Source organism: Podarcis vaucheri, assembly GCF_965113315.1.
Source record: "Podarcis vaucheri genome assembly, chromosome: 1".
Lineage (NCBI taxonomy): Eukaryota > Metazoa > Chordata > Lepidosauria > Squamata > Lacertidae > Podarcis > Podarcis vaucheri.
Genome location: NC_138759.1, coordinates 14,906,142 through 14,919,318, shown reverse-complemented (window position 1 = coordinate 14,919,318; position 13,177 = coordinate 14,906,142). Strand labels below are relative to the sequence as shown.

Genomic DNA, 13,177 nt, shown 5'->3' with positions numbered 1-13,177 from the left:
CTTTTTTTATTTTTAAAATCCCCACTCCCAGCCTTGCTGCGAATGGAGATGTGGATGGATTGATCGTTTGGCATTTATCAGGCATAGACATGGAACACACTGATTATAGTGGCAAGAGACTTTTCCAAGTAGTAAGTGCAGGTATCAGTATACAGCAGGGAGAGGAACATTTTTCATTCGGAGGGCCCCATTCTCTTTTGGTCAACTTTCCAAGGGCCACATGACAGTGGTTAGTGGGGTGAGAGGCAATGAGGGATGTGGCCTGGTGAGAGGGGAGACTTAGAGATATTTCCAAGGGCCAAACAGAAAGCTCTGGAGGGCCACTTTTGGCCTCTGGCCCTGAAGTTCCATGCACTTGTTATACAGGACTAATCTGAGCATATTTGCTATGGCAGGGAGGTCACAGCTGATGCAAAGTATGATAAGGATATAACAATAATAACAATTTATTATTTATACCCCGCCCATCTGGCTGGGTTTCCCCGGCCACTCTGGGCGGCTTCTAACGAAGATTAAAAATACATTAAAACATCAGTCATCAAAAATTTCCCTAAGCAGGGTAGACTTCAGATGTCAGAAGCCAAGATACAGGGGAAAGTGTAGCAGATTCCCAGCAATAGCTAAAATAGTTTTTTCGTAATGTTGGTCTGCTTCAGTGCTGGGAAGCGAAGCAGAAGCCAACTCCTTTTTGGAATAAACTCAGCTTGTTTCAGTGCTGCACTGAATCATCTTTGGCCTGTCTGTATTTTGCTGGAGGGACTCAACCACATACAGTGGTGCCTCGCAAGACGAAATTAATCCGTTCCGCTAGTCTCTTTGTCTTGCGGTTTTTTCATCTTGCGAAGCACGGCTATTAGCGGCTTAGCGGCTATTAGCGGCTTAGCGGCTATTAACGGCTTAGCGGCTTTAAGAAAAAGCACACAAACTCGCAAGAACTCGCAAGACGTTTCGTCTTGCGAAGCAAGCCCATAGGGAAATTCGTCTTACGGAACGACTCAAAAAATGGAAAACTCTTTCGTCTTGCCCGTTTTTCGTCTTGCAAGGCATTCGTCTTGCGAGGTACCACTGTACAGTGGTACCTCGGGTTAAGAACTTAATTCGTTCCGGATGTCCATTCTTAACCTGAAACTGTTCTTAACCTGAAGCACCACTTTAGCTAATGGGGCCTCCTGCTGCCGCCGCGCCTCTGGAGCACGATTTCTGTTCTCATCCTGAAGCAAAGTTCTTAACCTGGAGCATTATTTCTTGGTTAGCAGAGTCTGTAACCTGAAGGTTATGTAACCTGAAGCATATGTAACCTGAGGTACCACTGTACTGGAAATTTATTTATTTATTTATTTATTTATTTATTTATTTATTTATTTATTTATTTATTTATTTTCTATACCACCCTACACCCAAAGGTCTCAGGGAGGTTCACATAAAATATCAAATACATAAAATCAAAACAAAACCAACAACCCAATAGAAAGACACCCAAAAGAGTCAGCATTTTAAAACAGGGTATAGGATGTAGATCAAGTCAGGCAAAGACCTGGCTGAAAAGGAAGGTTTTTGACTGGCACCTAAAGGTGTATAGTGAAGGCGCCAGGTGAACTTCCCTGGGGAGAGCATTCCACAGACGGGGAGCCACTGCAGAGAAGGCCCAGGTTATAGAAACAGAGAATTGTAGAACTGGAAGTGACCACGAGGCTCATCTAGTCCAGGCTTCCTCAACCTTGGCCTACAACTCCCACGATCCTTAGCTGGCAGGACCAGTGGTCTGGGATGCTGGGAATTGTAGTCTCAAAACATCTGGAGGGTCGAGGTTGAGGAAGCCTGATCTAGTCCAAGCCCCTGCAATGCAGTAATTTTTTTTTTTTTGCCCATTGCAAAATTAAAGTGAACTGAAGTGCTCTGGTACATCAAATCCACTTCAAACAACAACATGAACTTTATGATGTTAGAATATTGATGGAGTAATTCACTGAAATTGTGGGATAAACTATTGTTTAACTGGAAGGCGTATAACCTCAGTGCAAGTGACTCAGGATGAATGCTCATTTTGAAAATTAAGATGCTCGCTGTGGCAAACAAACCAGAAGGAATGCTCAATAGTGGTACCTCGGGTTACAGATGCTTCAGGTTGAAGACTCCGCTAACCCAGAAATAGTAGCTCGGGTTAAGAACTTTGCTTCAGGATGAGAACAGAAATCGCACAGCAGCAGTGTGAGGCCCCATTAGCTAAAGTGGTCCCTCAGGTTAAGAACAGTTTCAGGTTAAGAACGGACTTCCAGAACAAATTTAGTTCTTAACCCGAGGTACCACTGTACAGAGTGAATATTGTATAACCTCTGCATAAGCTTTGTGCAAGCAAATCAGGATGAATGCTCCATAAGTATGTTGTCTGGAAGAGCCTTGACAGCCCGTCTGTGTGCTTAGGACTGTAAAATTGGTAAGAGCTGCCAGGCACAAGGCAGGCCAAAGTAAGTGATGGGTACACTGCATTCAGCTTGATGGGTTGCAAATTATGCAGGCCTTGCCCATTTTTTGACACCTCTGGAAATTCCTTGAAACATTAAAAAAAAAGAAGCTCTGGTGTATATGCAGGCTGATGCTATGAATAAGAAGCCAAGTCCTGGACTTTTTGAATCAGCTGAAATAAATATTAGGTAGGAATTGTTCCATTCCCCCCGCCCCCGCTTTTCCGTTCCTGCAATATGCTTGGTTTTCTGCATGATTTATTGTTGCAGTTATAGTATGTCCACAGTCCATAATCAAGTCTTAACTCCAGTCCTAATTGAGACCTAAACAAACTAGGCGGTATATAAAGGCAGAAAAATATTCAGAGCATATGCAGTCATGCAAAATCCTTTAATAAATAGTACCCTGGTTAAAAGATATTTATTTGGTCCCTGAAACTACAATTCAAGGTCATTGACAAATTGCAAAGATGAAGGATAGAGTTGGAGGCAATGGTGCTTCTGTACAGTGGTACCTCAGGTTACAGACGCTTCAGGTTACAGACGCTTCAGGTTACAGACTCTGCTAACCCAGAAATAGTACCTCGGGTTAAGAACTTTGCTTCAGGATGAGAAGAGAAATCACACAGAGGCAGTGGGTGGCCCCATTAGCTAAAGTGGTACCGCAGGTTAAGAAGAGTTTCAGGTTAAGAACGGACCTCCAGAATGAATTAAATTCTTAACCAGAGGTACCACTGCATAGGTATTTCTTGTTTCTTACTTTTCTATGCATGGAATAAGGGGAGAGGTCTGCTTGCGGATCAGGAAGTTAAGTAGCAGGAAGCAGAAAGTAGGAATAAATATACCATATTTTTTCGTGTATAACATGCCCCTGTGTATAAGACAACCCCTATTTTTGGGGACTCCAAATTAAGGAAATGGGGGTGGGGATTGCTGGAAATCACTACACGTCTGATCGACGCTGACGATCGCACGCATCAGCGAACCAATCGTATGCCCGCTCGCCGCCAGCAGCCGCCAATCGCCTGCCCAATTTCCGCAGTGGCACCCAATCAACAGCAGGCCTTGACACAGCCACCAATCACCCGCCCAACTGCTGCAGCAACAGCCAAATGACAGCAGACCTTGATGCAGCCACCAATTACCCCCAAAACCCCCGCTGAAAATCTCCTGCTCGCGGCTGCAACCAATAGCCCGTCCACCCTCTGCACTATCCATATATAAGATGACCCCCCAATTTGTAACATTATTTTATAAGAAAAAACATTGTCTTATACACGGGAAAATACGGTAAGTATTCTGTAGTAGCCAGTAAAATAGGTTGTGATGTGTGCATAGGTGTGTGCTACCTATAAGTTTCTCTGGTTTGCAAATGGGCACAAGAAGGCTGTCAATGCCTGCGGTAGTTTATAGAACTAAAATTAACCATCCTTTTTCTGATTTTTCCTTACAGTTCTGTGAGAATGAGCATTCTGAACAAAATCTATACCGGTGGAAATATGTTTGAATTCATGACTTTTCTGCTGACTGGATTTTGGAGGTTGAAAAAATAAATGATTGCACTTCACATTTCTGTGAAAATGTAGCAATGAAAATGTCTGGAACATACACATATGTCTTGCAATACTTTCATTTTGACTTCTGTTTTTTTCTCTCCCTGCCATAGAAACATAGATAAATATTTTTGCCATTGTTTAAGTGTTAAGTTATTAGTCAAAATAGGCATAGTTTAAAATAAAGACATAATTCTAGGCAAATACGTACATTCATATTTGTCACTGAAATTCTACCCAGCATTGACAATTTTAGCATCTCCCATCTTGACATATATTTTTAAATTTCAGCTCATGTCTTAACATAATTATTTTGGAGCAACATACAATTCATATTTGCCACAATAATATCCAAATGTTTTACTTTTTCCAAATTGAAACCCTGTTTCAAAACCTTCTCATCTTTTGCTGTCATATTCTCTGTTAACATTTTTGCTTTTTGGTTACTAACCTTAGACCCTGCTAACATACCAACATCATTTAGTTTCTCCATTAGAATCCCCACTCCCTGCAGTGGGTTTTCTAGAATTAACATCTGGTCATCAGTAAATGCCCTTAACTTAAACATTTCTTTTTAAATCTTTATTCCCACAATTCTCTCATATTGTCTAATGTATCTAAGTAAAACTTCCAAGACTAGAATGAAAAGTAGCGGGGACAATTAGGTATATGTGTAATTGGCTTCTTTCCAGACATCTGCTATTTTACCACTGTAAAATATTATTCATTGTCTGTTGCAAGGGTTGTAAAAGTTCTTCAAAAAGTCTTCAAAAGACTTATAGTAAGAAGCCAATAGTCCATCTGGGCCTGGTACTTTTCCTTTCTTTTATTTTTTTATAGCACCACATAATTCTTGAGTAGTTATAGGGCCAATCATTATTTGTCTTTGAAAGTCTGAAATCTTTGGTAGATGTTGTCTATTTTTCTATATATATTTTTAATATATTACTTGATCTTTATACAACTTAGAATAATATTGGTGAAATATTTTTTCACATTTGTCTTACCTGTTATTACAGCATTTTCTTCTTGCAACTTCAATATCAACTTCCTTTCTTTCTCCTTCTGCAGTTTATATGCTAACCATTTCCCAGGTTTGTGAGCAATTTTTTAAAATTTAAATTTGTTTAGCATAATCCAGGTTTGTTCCTATCTCCTGCACGGTTAACATAGACAATTGTCTCTGCAACATCTTAATTTGCCAAACGGTTGGAGATTGTTCCAATTATTTTTCTTTTTGCTTAATCTCAGACAAGATTTTTTTCCAGTAGCACCTTAGAGACCAACTAAGTTTGTTATTGGTATGAGAAGTATCTGAAGTATCTGAAGAAGTGTGCTTGCACATGAAAGCTCATACTGGAAGGAATTTTTTTTATTTTGTTTCGACTATGGCAGACCAGCACGGTTACCTACCTGTAACTAGAACAAGATTTTTTGTAATTTCGCCTGTCTCTTTCTTTTAAGTAAGGAATTATGTGATATTAAAGAACCTCTGTGGAAAGTTTTGTTGCATCTCAAACCATATGTATCTCTGTGCCTTTAAATTGTTATCAAATAATTATTTCGTAATTTTTGCAATATTCTTTTGCAATCTTTGTTTGCAATCTTGTGCAAACCTTTTCTTGTTGCCATAACTCTTTCTTAAGTCTCCAAATGAAAAAGTCATTCTTCCTCTCGTAAGTCATAATAACTGGATTGTGGTCTGAAAAAGTCTTTGGAATGGCAGAGGCTTAAGTAGAGGAAGCCAGGATGGAGAATAATGGACAGGAAAATTGTGAATTTAAACAATAGTAAAAGTTTGAGATTTATTTATTTATACCTCATCCTTTTCCCTGATGGGACTCAAGGGGGTTTACAGATAAAAACAAGAACTGCTAAAAACATAGAAAAACCGATCATTAAAATACAATTGATCATTGACAGAATTAATACTAGATACATATATAAAATCTGTTTAAAACTTACCAATAATTACCATGAAAACAGCATGGCACTAGCTCTTTAATTAAAGGCATTCAATTCTCCAAAGCATATTGGAAGAAAGAAAGTCTTCACCTGCAGGCAGAAGGACAGCTAGGAGGGAGCCAGTTTGGCTTCTCTAGGAAGGCAGTTCCAAAGTCCGGCAGCAGCCACCAAAAAGGCCCTCTCCTGTGTCCCCACCAAGTGTGCCTGTGAGGGTGACAGGACTGAGAGAAGGGCCTCCCCTGAAGATCTCAAAACCTAGGCAGCTTCATATGAGGGCATATGATCTTTCAGATAGCTTGGACCTATGTTTGTGTGCTGGGGAAACTTAGGAAAAAATGGTGATTTAAAACAAGGTTTTAATATAGCAAGTGGGGAGTTGGGAAAGGTTCTTTTGAAGAGTCGTAACTTGGATCCCAAATGCCTTGGAACTTGGATGTTTTGGCTCCTGAACGCAGCAAACCCGGAAGTGACTGTTCCGGTTTGTGAACTATTTTTTGGAAGCTGAACATCCGACGGGGCTTCCGTGGCTTCCGATTGGCTACAGGAGCTTCCTGCAGCCAATCAGAAGCCATGCTTTGGTTTCCGAACTTTTTGGAAGTTGAATGGACTTCCTGAACAGATTCCGTTTGACTTCCAAGGTACAACTGTATTAGCTTTTTGGTGTTAGCTTCTGCGCTGTACCTATCCAAAGGCGGATCTAGGGGAGTGCAACTGGTTCACTTGCAACCGGTTCAATGACACCCAACAGAAGTGAAGAGGTGGTGGTGGGGTGCTGGATTTTGCCATCGCACAGGGCGCCACTGAAATTTGAGACACCAAGGTCTGCCGCTGACCCACCTCTGCTAATTCTCCTTGTTAAAACTTTCAAGTCAGCACAACAATCCTCCTTTCCAACTCTATTGAGATCTCTCCCATCTTGTTCCACTCTCAGGGTCCTTCCCTTCTACGGCACTGTGGTTGTGCAACCTGCCTTCTCTTTTATCCCCCTACCTCATCCATAGTGGAATCCAGGATTGTGATGTGCCTCTACAAATCAATGGGGGCTGCATGATGACGGATAAATAGCTGTATCTGTAGCGTGCGTGTGGGCATGCGAACGTACGTGTGAGTTAACGTTTGACACAGTTGAAATGATTGAGCCAAATTATCATTCCATAATAGGCTGTCAAAACTGAAAGGTCACTGTTCCTTTAGATTTCTGTAAAACAGATGGCCCTGTTCTCTTGAATAGCATCCCTGCTGCGATAATACAGGTGCCCCACTATCTCTAGAAACAACTGAAGACATTTTTCTTCCCACAGTCAGTCCTAACTGGAAACTGTGTCCACTCATTTCTCTCTCAGGACGTTGTTGTTGTTTAGTCGTTTAGCCATGTCCGACTCTTCGTGACCCCATGGACCAGAGCACACCAGGCACTCCTGTCTTCCACTGCCTCCCGTAGTTTCGTCAAACTCATGCTGGTAGCTTTGAGAACACTGTCCAACCACCTCGCCCTCTGTCGTCCCCTTCTCCTTGTGCCCTCCATCTTTCCCAACATCAGGGTCTTTTCCAGGGAGTCTTCTCTTCTCATGAGGTGGCCAAAGTTTTGGAGCCTCAGCTTCAGGATCTGTCCTTCCAGTGAGCACTCAGGGCTGATTTCCTTCAGAATGGAGAGGTCTGATCTTCTTGCAGTCCATGGGACTCTCAAGAGTCTCCTCCAGCACCATAATTCAAAAGCATCAATTCTTTGGCGATCAGCCTTCTTTCTGGTCCAGCTCTCACTTCCATACATCACTATTGGGAAAACCATAGCTTGAACTATACGGACCTTTGTTGGCAAGGTGATGTCTCTGCTTTTGAAGATGCTGTCTCAGGACAGGCTGAGCTTAAAGAAAGAGATTTTTTTTGGTGTTCTATAGCAAAGAGGGCTTATTAGGAAGCGGAGGAAAACTGCGTCTACTTTTTTTGCTCCCCCACGAAGTGTGTATGTACACACACACACTCTTCATATAAACCACTTCTCGCTTGCAGCCTTTTGTTTTTCCCTCGCTGCTGAGGGGACAGTCTAGTGTGGTGGAGGTAAAACAGTTGGGCAGCCATTCGGGCCAGCGGCTTTCAGGGGTTAAGAGCGAAGCCCCTTTAGGTTCCCTTAGGAAACCCCTCGCATGCCCAACCGCCTGCCCTCAGCGCGCCCCAACGGCCTAATGCGGCCTCTTTTTTTGGCGCGGGTGGGGGGTGGGGGCTGTGTGCGTCTCTCTCTCTCGTCTCACACTTTCCCCCCCTCCCACTCCCCTCCGCAGCCGGAGGCAGGTCCAGGCTCCGGCCAATGAGCGCGGGCGAGCCCGGGAAGGGGGCGGCGCTTCTGAGCCGGTATATGGATGCGCACGTTGCCCGTCTCTGACACCCGCTCGCCCTTTCGGCCAGGTAACGGCATCTCTTGAGGGGAGACCACGATGGCAGCGGAGGCAGCGCAAGCGGGCGGCTTTCTGGGCCGAGCCCTCTCGTCCACCGAGCCCGCTCCGGCCCTCGAGATCGGCGGCGGCTGCGGGGCCGTGGCCGAGGCGCGGGTGCTGGTGATCAACACGGGAGGGACCATCGGGATGGTGCCTCAGCCGGAGGGTGAGCGAGTGAAGTTGCTGGGCAGCATGGAGGGTTGGGTCTGTGCGTGTCTCCTGTGGGAATAAACACCCCGCGCCACCTTCAGGCAGAGGTCCCGGCAGGTGGGAATTCGGCAGGTGAAGCTTTTCCCATCACCTGTTGAACTTCAGCCTGATAGTTTCCAGAGGGGTTGACCCAGTAGCCTGTTGCATCAAAAGCCACAGAGTTTTATAGTACCTCAAAGAGCAATGCTCACCTCACCCACTTTAAAAGGTAAAGGGACCCCTGACCATTAGGTCCAGTCGTGATCGACTCTGGGGTTGCGGCGCTCATCTCGCTTTATTGGCCAAAGGAAGCCGGTGTACAGCTTCCGGGTCATGTGGCCAGCATGACTGAGCCGCTTCTGGTGAACCAGAGCAGCACATGGAAATGCCTTCCCACTGGAGCGGTACCTATTTATCTACTTGCACCTTGACGTCCTTTCGAAGTGCTAGGTTGGCAGGAGCAGGGACCAAACAACAGGAGCTCACCCCGTCGCGGGGATTTGAACCGCCGACCTTCTGATCAGCAAGCCCTAGGCTCTGTGGTTTAACCCACAGCACCACCTGCGTCCCTCACCCACTTTACCTGGGAGTAAATAATTTTCTATAGCTCAGCTGGTGGAGCATGAGACTCTTAATCTCGGGGTGGTGGGTTCGAGTACCCCATTGGGCAAAAAAAAAAAAAAGTGCATTGCAAGGGGTTGGACTAGATGGCCCTTGTGGTCCCTTCCAACTCTACAATTCTGTGATTCTAACATTACAAACCAAACTTGTTCATGAGTAGGATTTACTCTTAGCCTGGCTTTGGGGGGATGGCAGAACACTCCATCCGATGTTATGTGCAGAGTTGCAGGTAGTACATGGGAGGTGGGGATTGTGAACACGCAGCTGGCTAGAGGAAGCCCTATGTGCGGGGTTTCTCTTCTAGCTCAGGGTTTTGGGCTACTTATTCCTTCCTCCAAGCAGAACCTCAGTTAGCTATATATTTTTATTGATTTTTACTAATTTGAGGGGGCAGCTGCCCCTCCCTACCCCCTGACTATGCCCATGAAGGGTCATGTACTTAAATGGTAGAGCCAGGGGTAGGCAATGTGGTGCCATCTATATTTTGCTGGATTCCAATACCCACAATCCTTAACTACTGACCAAGCTAAACTGGCAGAGGTTGATGGGAGCTGGAGTCCAGCAACATCGGGAGACGGCCATGTTTGCAACCCCTGGGCTAAAGAGACACTTTATATAACAGAATTTGTAGACCTCTTAATAACCTTTTATCCAAGAACGACATGCTCAAAAGTCACAAAGCATCACCCAGTGCTATTTTTCTAGAAAAAGAGGTGCCGGAACTCACCATGAATACCTCCCTCGTTCTCTTAGAATGGCAGTGGTGCCCACCTGAGAGGTGCCGGAACTAAGTCCAAGTGAGTTCCAGTTGAAAAAAGCCCAGGCATCTCTGTTTCACATCCTGCTGAACTTGCAACCCCAGCAGTTAAAACAAGGATAAGGAAATTCAGGTGGAGGCAGGGGTGTGGGGTGTCAAATGCATCTTCTCAAGCCTCTTTGGCCCACAAAACTCTCCCCAGGCCCTCCCCTCACTAGTCCTCCAGTGTTTTTGGCAGGCTGGTATGTGTCTTTGAAGTCTGATAATCCTTCTTGTGTGTCTGAATGGAGAGGGATAGAGTATATGTGTAGATACTAGCCTCCTGCACAAAGGTAAAATTCACATTCATTGCTCTACCCATTTTCCTCTGGCTTTGACCACCACTGACATGTGGCCCCCATAATGTCGTCTGTAGGGAAATGTGACCCTTCGGTTGAAAAACGTATCCCCACCCAAGTTAATACTGGTTGGGAGAAAGGATATTTTCATTACCTTTCAGTATGTGTTTATAGCCAAAGTTGAGATGCTAATCTGCATTAGTGAGTTTGAAACCATGGAACATAGTTTAGTAAACACAGAATGTGAGAGCATGGCTACTGCAACTCCACCTACAAGGTCACAGCTTTCTCCAGATCACCATTAATGTAGAGCAGCAATTTCAGTAATGCAGGGACTGAAGAAGTGGGATGTTTACCCTTCTGCCACTCTTTAACCATTCTGATCAATCTGTGTACAGTAATGTGGTTTTGAAAGTGGAGTTTGTTCAAGACCTGTGGTTTTCAAAATCAGGGTAGCTAGAATGTGGCAAAAGGTGATAATTCTTCATCCCTTTGATGTATGCTTAGCCACATTAGTAGTTATTAATTCAGAAATGAGGTATCAAATAGAAGTGACATTAGGAGTTCTGTGAGAAGATCTTCTATGTATCTTGCCGTTAGGTAAAAGGAGCCATCTCCATTTCTTTTCTTTTTTCCTTCCACTATGGACAAACTCATTACATTTTCCTTTTCACAGTTGCTACCAGTGCTGCTTACTTGTTATTAGCCGTTGGAGAGCATTGGTTTCAAGATGACAACTTTATTTATTACATTAGCCCATGCTTCAGTCAGGCTAAGTCCACACCGTACATTTAAAGCACACACACCTCTGAATCTTGGGAATTATAGTTTGTTAAGGGTGCTGGGAAATGTAGCTCTGGGAGAAGTAAACTACAGTTGTCAGGATTTAGGGGTAATTTAAATGTATAGTGTGTTTGTAGCCTCCATTTCTTTGTAAAACAGGGCAGTTTTGTGCAACAGGACAGGGACAAATAATCTTATTTCATATTTTGCTTCAGGAAGGATAAACTCAACTGATTACATGCAGTGTATGAGACAGACTGAGATCCTACAAGTTTAGAGAAAGTCAAGATTCCTTAGTATGACATTACTTGTGCTGAAGTGGACCATACTGTGCTTGTGCTTATTCCATTTAATAAATCCGTTATACCTTTCCATTGTAAAGATCTGCCAGAGGTCATTAATTTGTTATAGTTTTTAAGGATAACGTTCATTAATTTTAAGACGGGTATGCAACAGACAACTCACCCTTTGATTAGTCTTAATCACACTTGTTACTTTGAAAATACAGAATTCATAATGAAAGCTTGTGAACCATGTGTAGTTCTGAATCAACCTAGGATGGCTCCATTTTCCTCATCTGAATTGATTGATTGCATTCCTTCCTCAGCAAAAGCAAATAAAAACAAATAGCAACATGGGGTAGGTGTGGGTTGGTGCAATGAAGATAAGGAAAACTAACAGAAGGGAAAAGTTACTATTATGGGTATATTACATTACATTACATTATTTATTTATTAAATTTGTCAGTAGCTTTATTCTGTGGTTCAGCTCAAGTGGCAAAATATCTTGGGCTGGCCTTGGGAGGGAGAGAGAAAGGATGCAAGAGAGGGCAGTGATGATCTTAAGTTAAGAGATAAACGCATAGATGGGCAATTTTAAAAATGTATAGAAGTACAGAGGGATTTAAAAGCACAGCCAAGGAGAAAATAAAAGCAGATGAGTGAAAAATAGCTTTTTTGCCTTCTTTACCTGGTAGTCCTGTCTTTGTAACAGACTTTGTTAGGAGAGTCATTAATGATGGCAGTTTTCACCTGGATGACATGGAAAGCATTGGGTGGTATTCAATGTGCTTGTCACAGGGCAAGGATTTATGCCTGCGCAATGGAACTCCTCCCCTCCTCTCTCACCCCCCCCCCCCCGAGAATCAGAGGGAATTTAGAGAAGTAAGCAACAATCTTCCTTGGCAGGAAGTTCACAAAACCACTCCTGGAAGAGGGGGACCTAAGCCCCACCAGAAATGCAGTGGGAGGAAACTGTACGCCTGCTCCCTCGGCCAATAAAGCGAGATGAGCGCCACAACCCCAGAGTCGGTCACGCCTGGACCTAATGGTCAGGGTCCCTTTACCTTTTTATGACTGTATATAACATACATAACAGAGGTGGGCAATCTGTGGCCCTTGGCCTTCTTCCAAGAGCCACAGATTGCCCACCTCTGTTATGTATGTTATATACAGTCATAAAAAGGTAAAGGGACCCTGACCATTAGGTCCAGGCGTGACCGACTCTGGGGTTGTGGCGCTCATCTCGCTTTATTGGCCGAGGGAGCAGGCGTACAGTTTCCGGATCATGTGGCCAGCATGACTAAGCTGCTTCTGGCGAACCAGAGCAGTGCACGGAAACACCGTTTACCTTCCCGCCGGAGCGGTACCTATTTATCTACTTGCACTTTGACGTGCTTTCGAACTGCTAGGTTGGCAGGAGCAGGGACCAAGCAACGGGAGCTCACCCTGTCCCAGGGATTCGAACTGCCAACCTTCTGATCGGCAAGTTCTAGGCTCTGTGGTTTATTATTCTGAAGCCTCTAGGTATAGGCAGACTGAGATCATTCAGATGGACTCTAAATGTATAGCACCATCTGGATTCTGTACATCATGGGAAAGGTTTCTTTGGTCTTAGCTGTGCAATTTACATTATGTATTTCATCAGTTGGGAACAAAGCATATGTGTAGCAAGTCAGCTGGAAACCGAACACTCGTCTGCTGCATCTATTGAAAACAAAAGTGCAGAGTTTCTGTCAGTTTGCCACTTCCTTCCCCACCTCCACATTCTCAGAACTTGCACTTCTTGTAAAGAGGTA

At 43.9% G+C, this 13,177-nt stretch overlaps 1 protein-coding gene across 2 annotated transcripts in view; it reads left to right on the top strand.

Annotated features, from left to right (window-relative positions):
- The first annotated feature begins 8,198 nt into the window (after positions 1–8,198).
- Positions 8,199–13,177, top strand: part of ASPG (asparaginase) — a 58,104-nt gene continuing 53,125 nt past the window's right edge. The window contains exon 1 of one of the 2 annotated variants that reach the window (XM_082218034.1): positions 8,199–8,383. In XM_082218034.1, the coding sequence (XP_082074160.1) occupies positions 8,338–8,383 (46 nt within the window). In that variant the 5' untranslated portion in view covers positions 8,199–8,337. The other variant, XM_082218033.1, reaches the window with a different exon arrangement.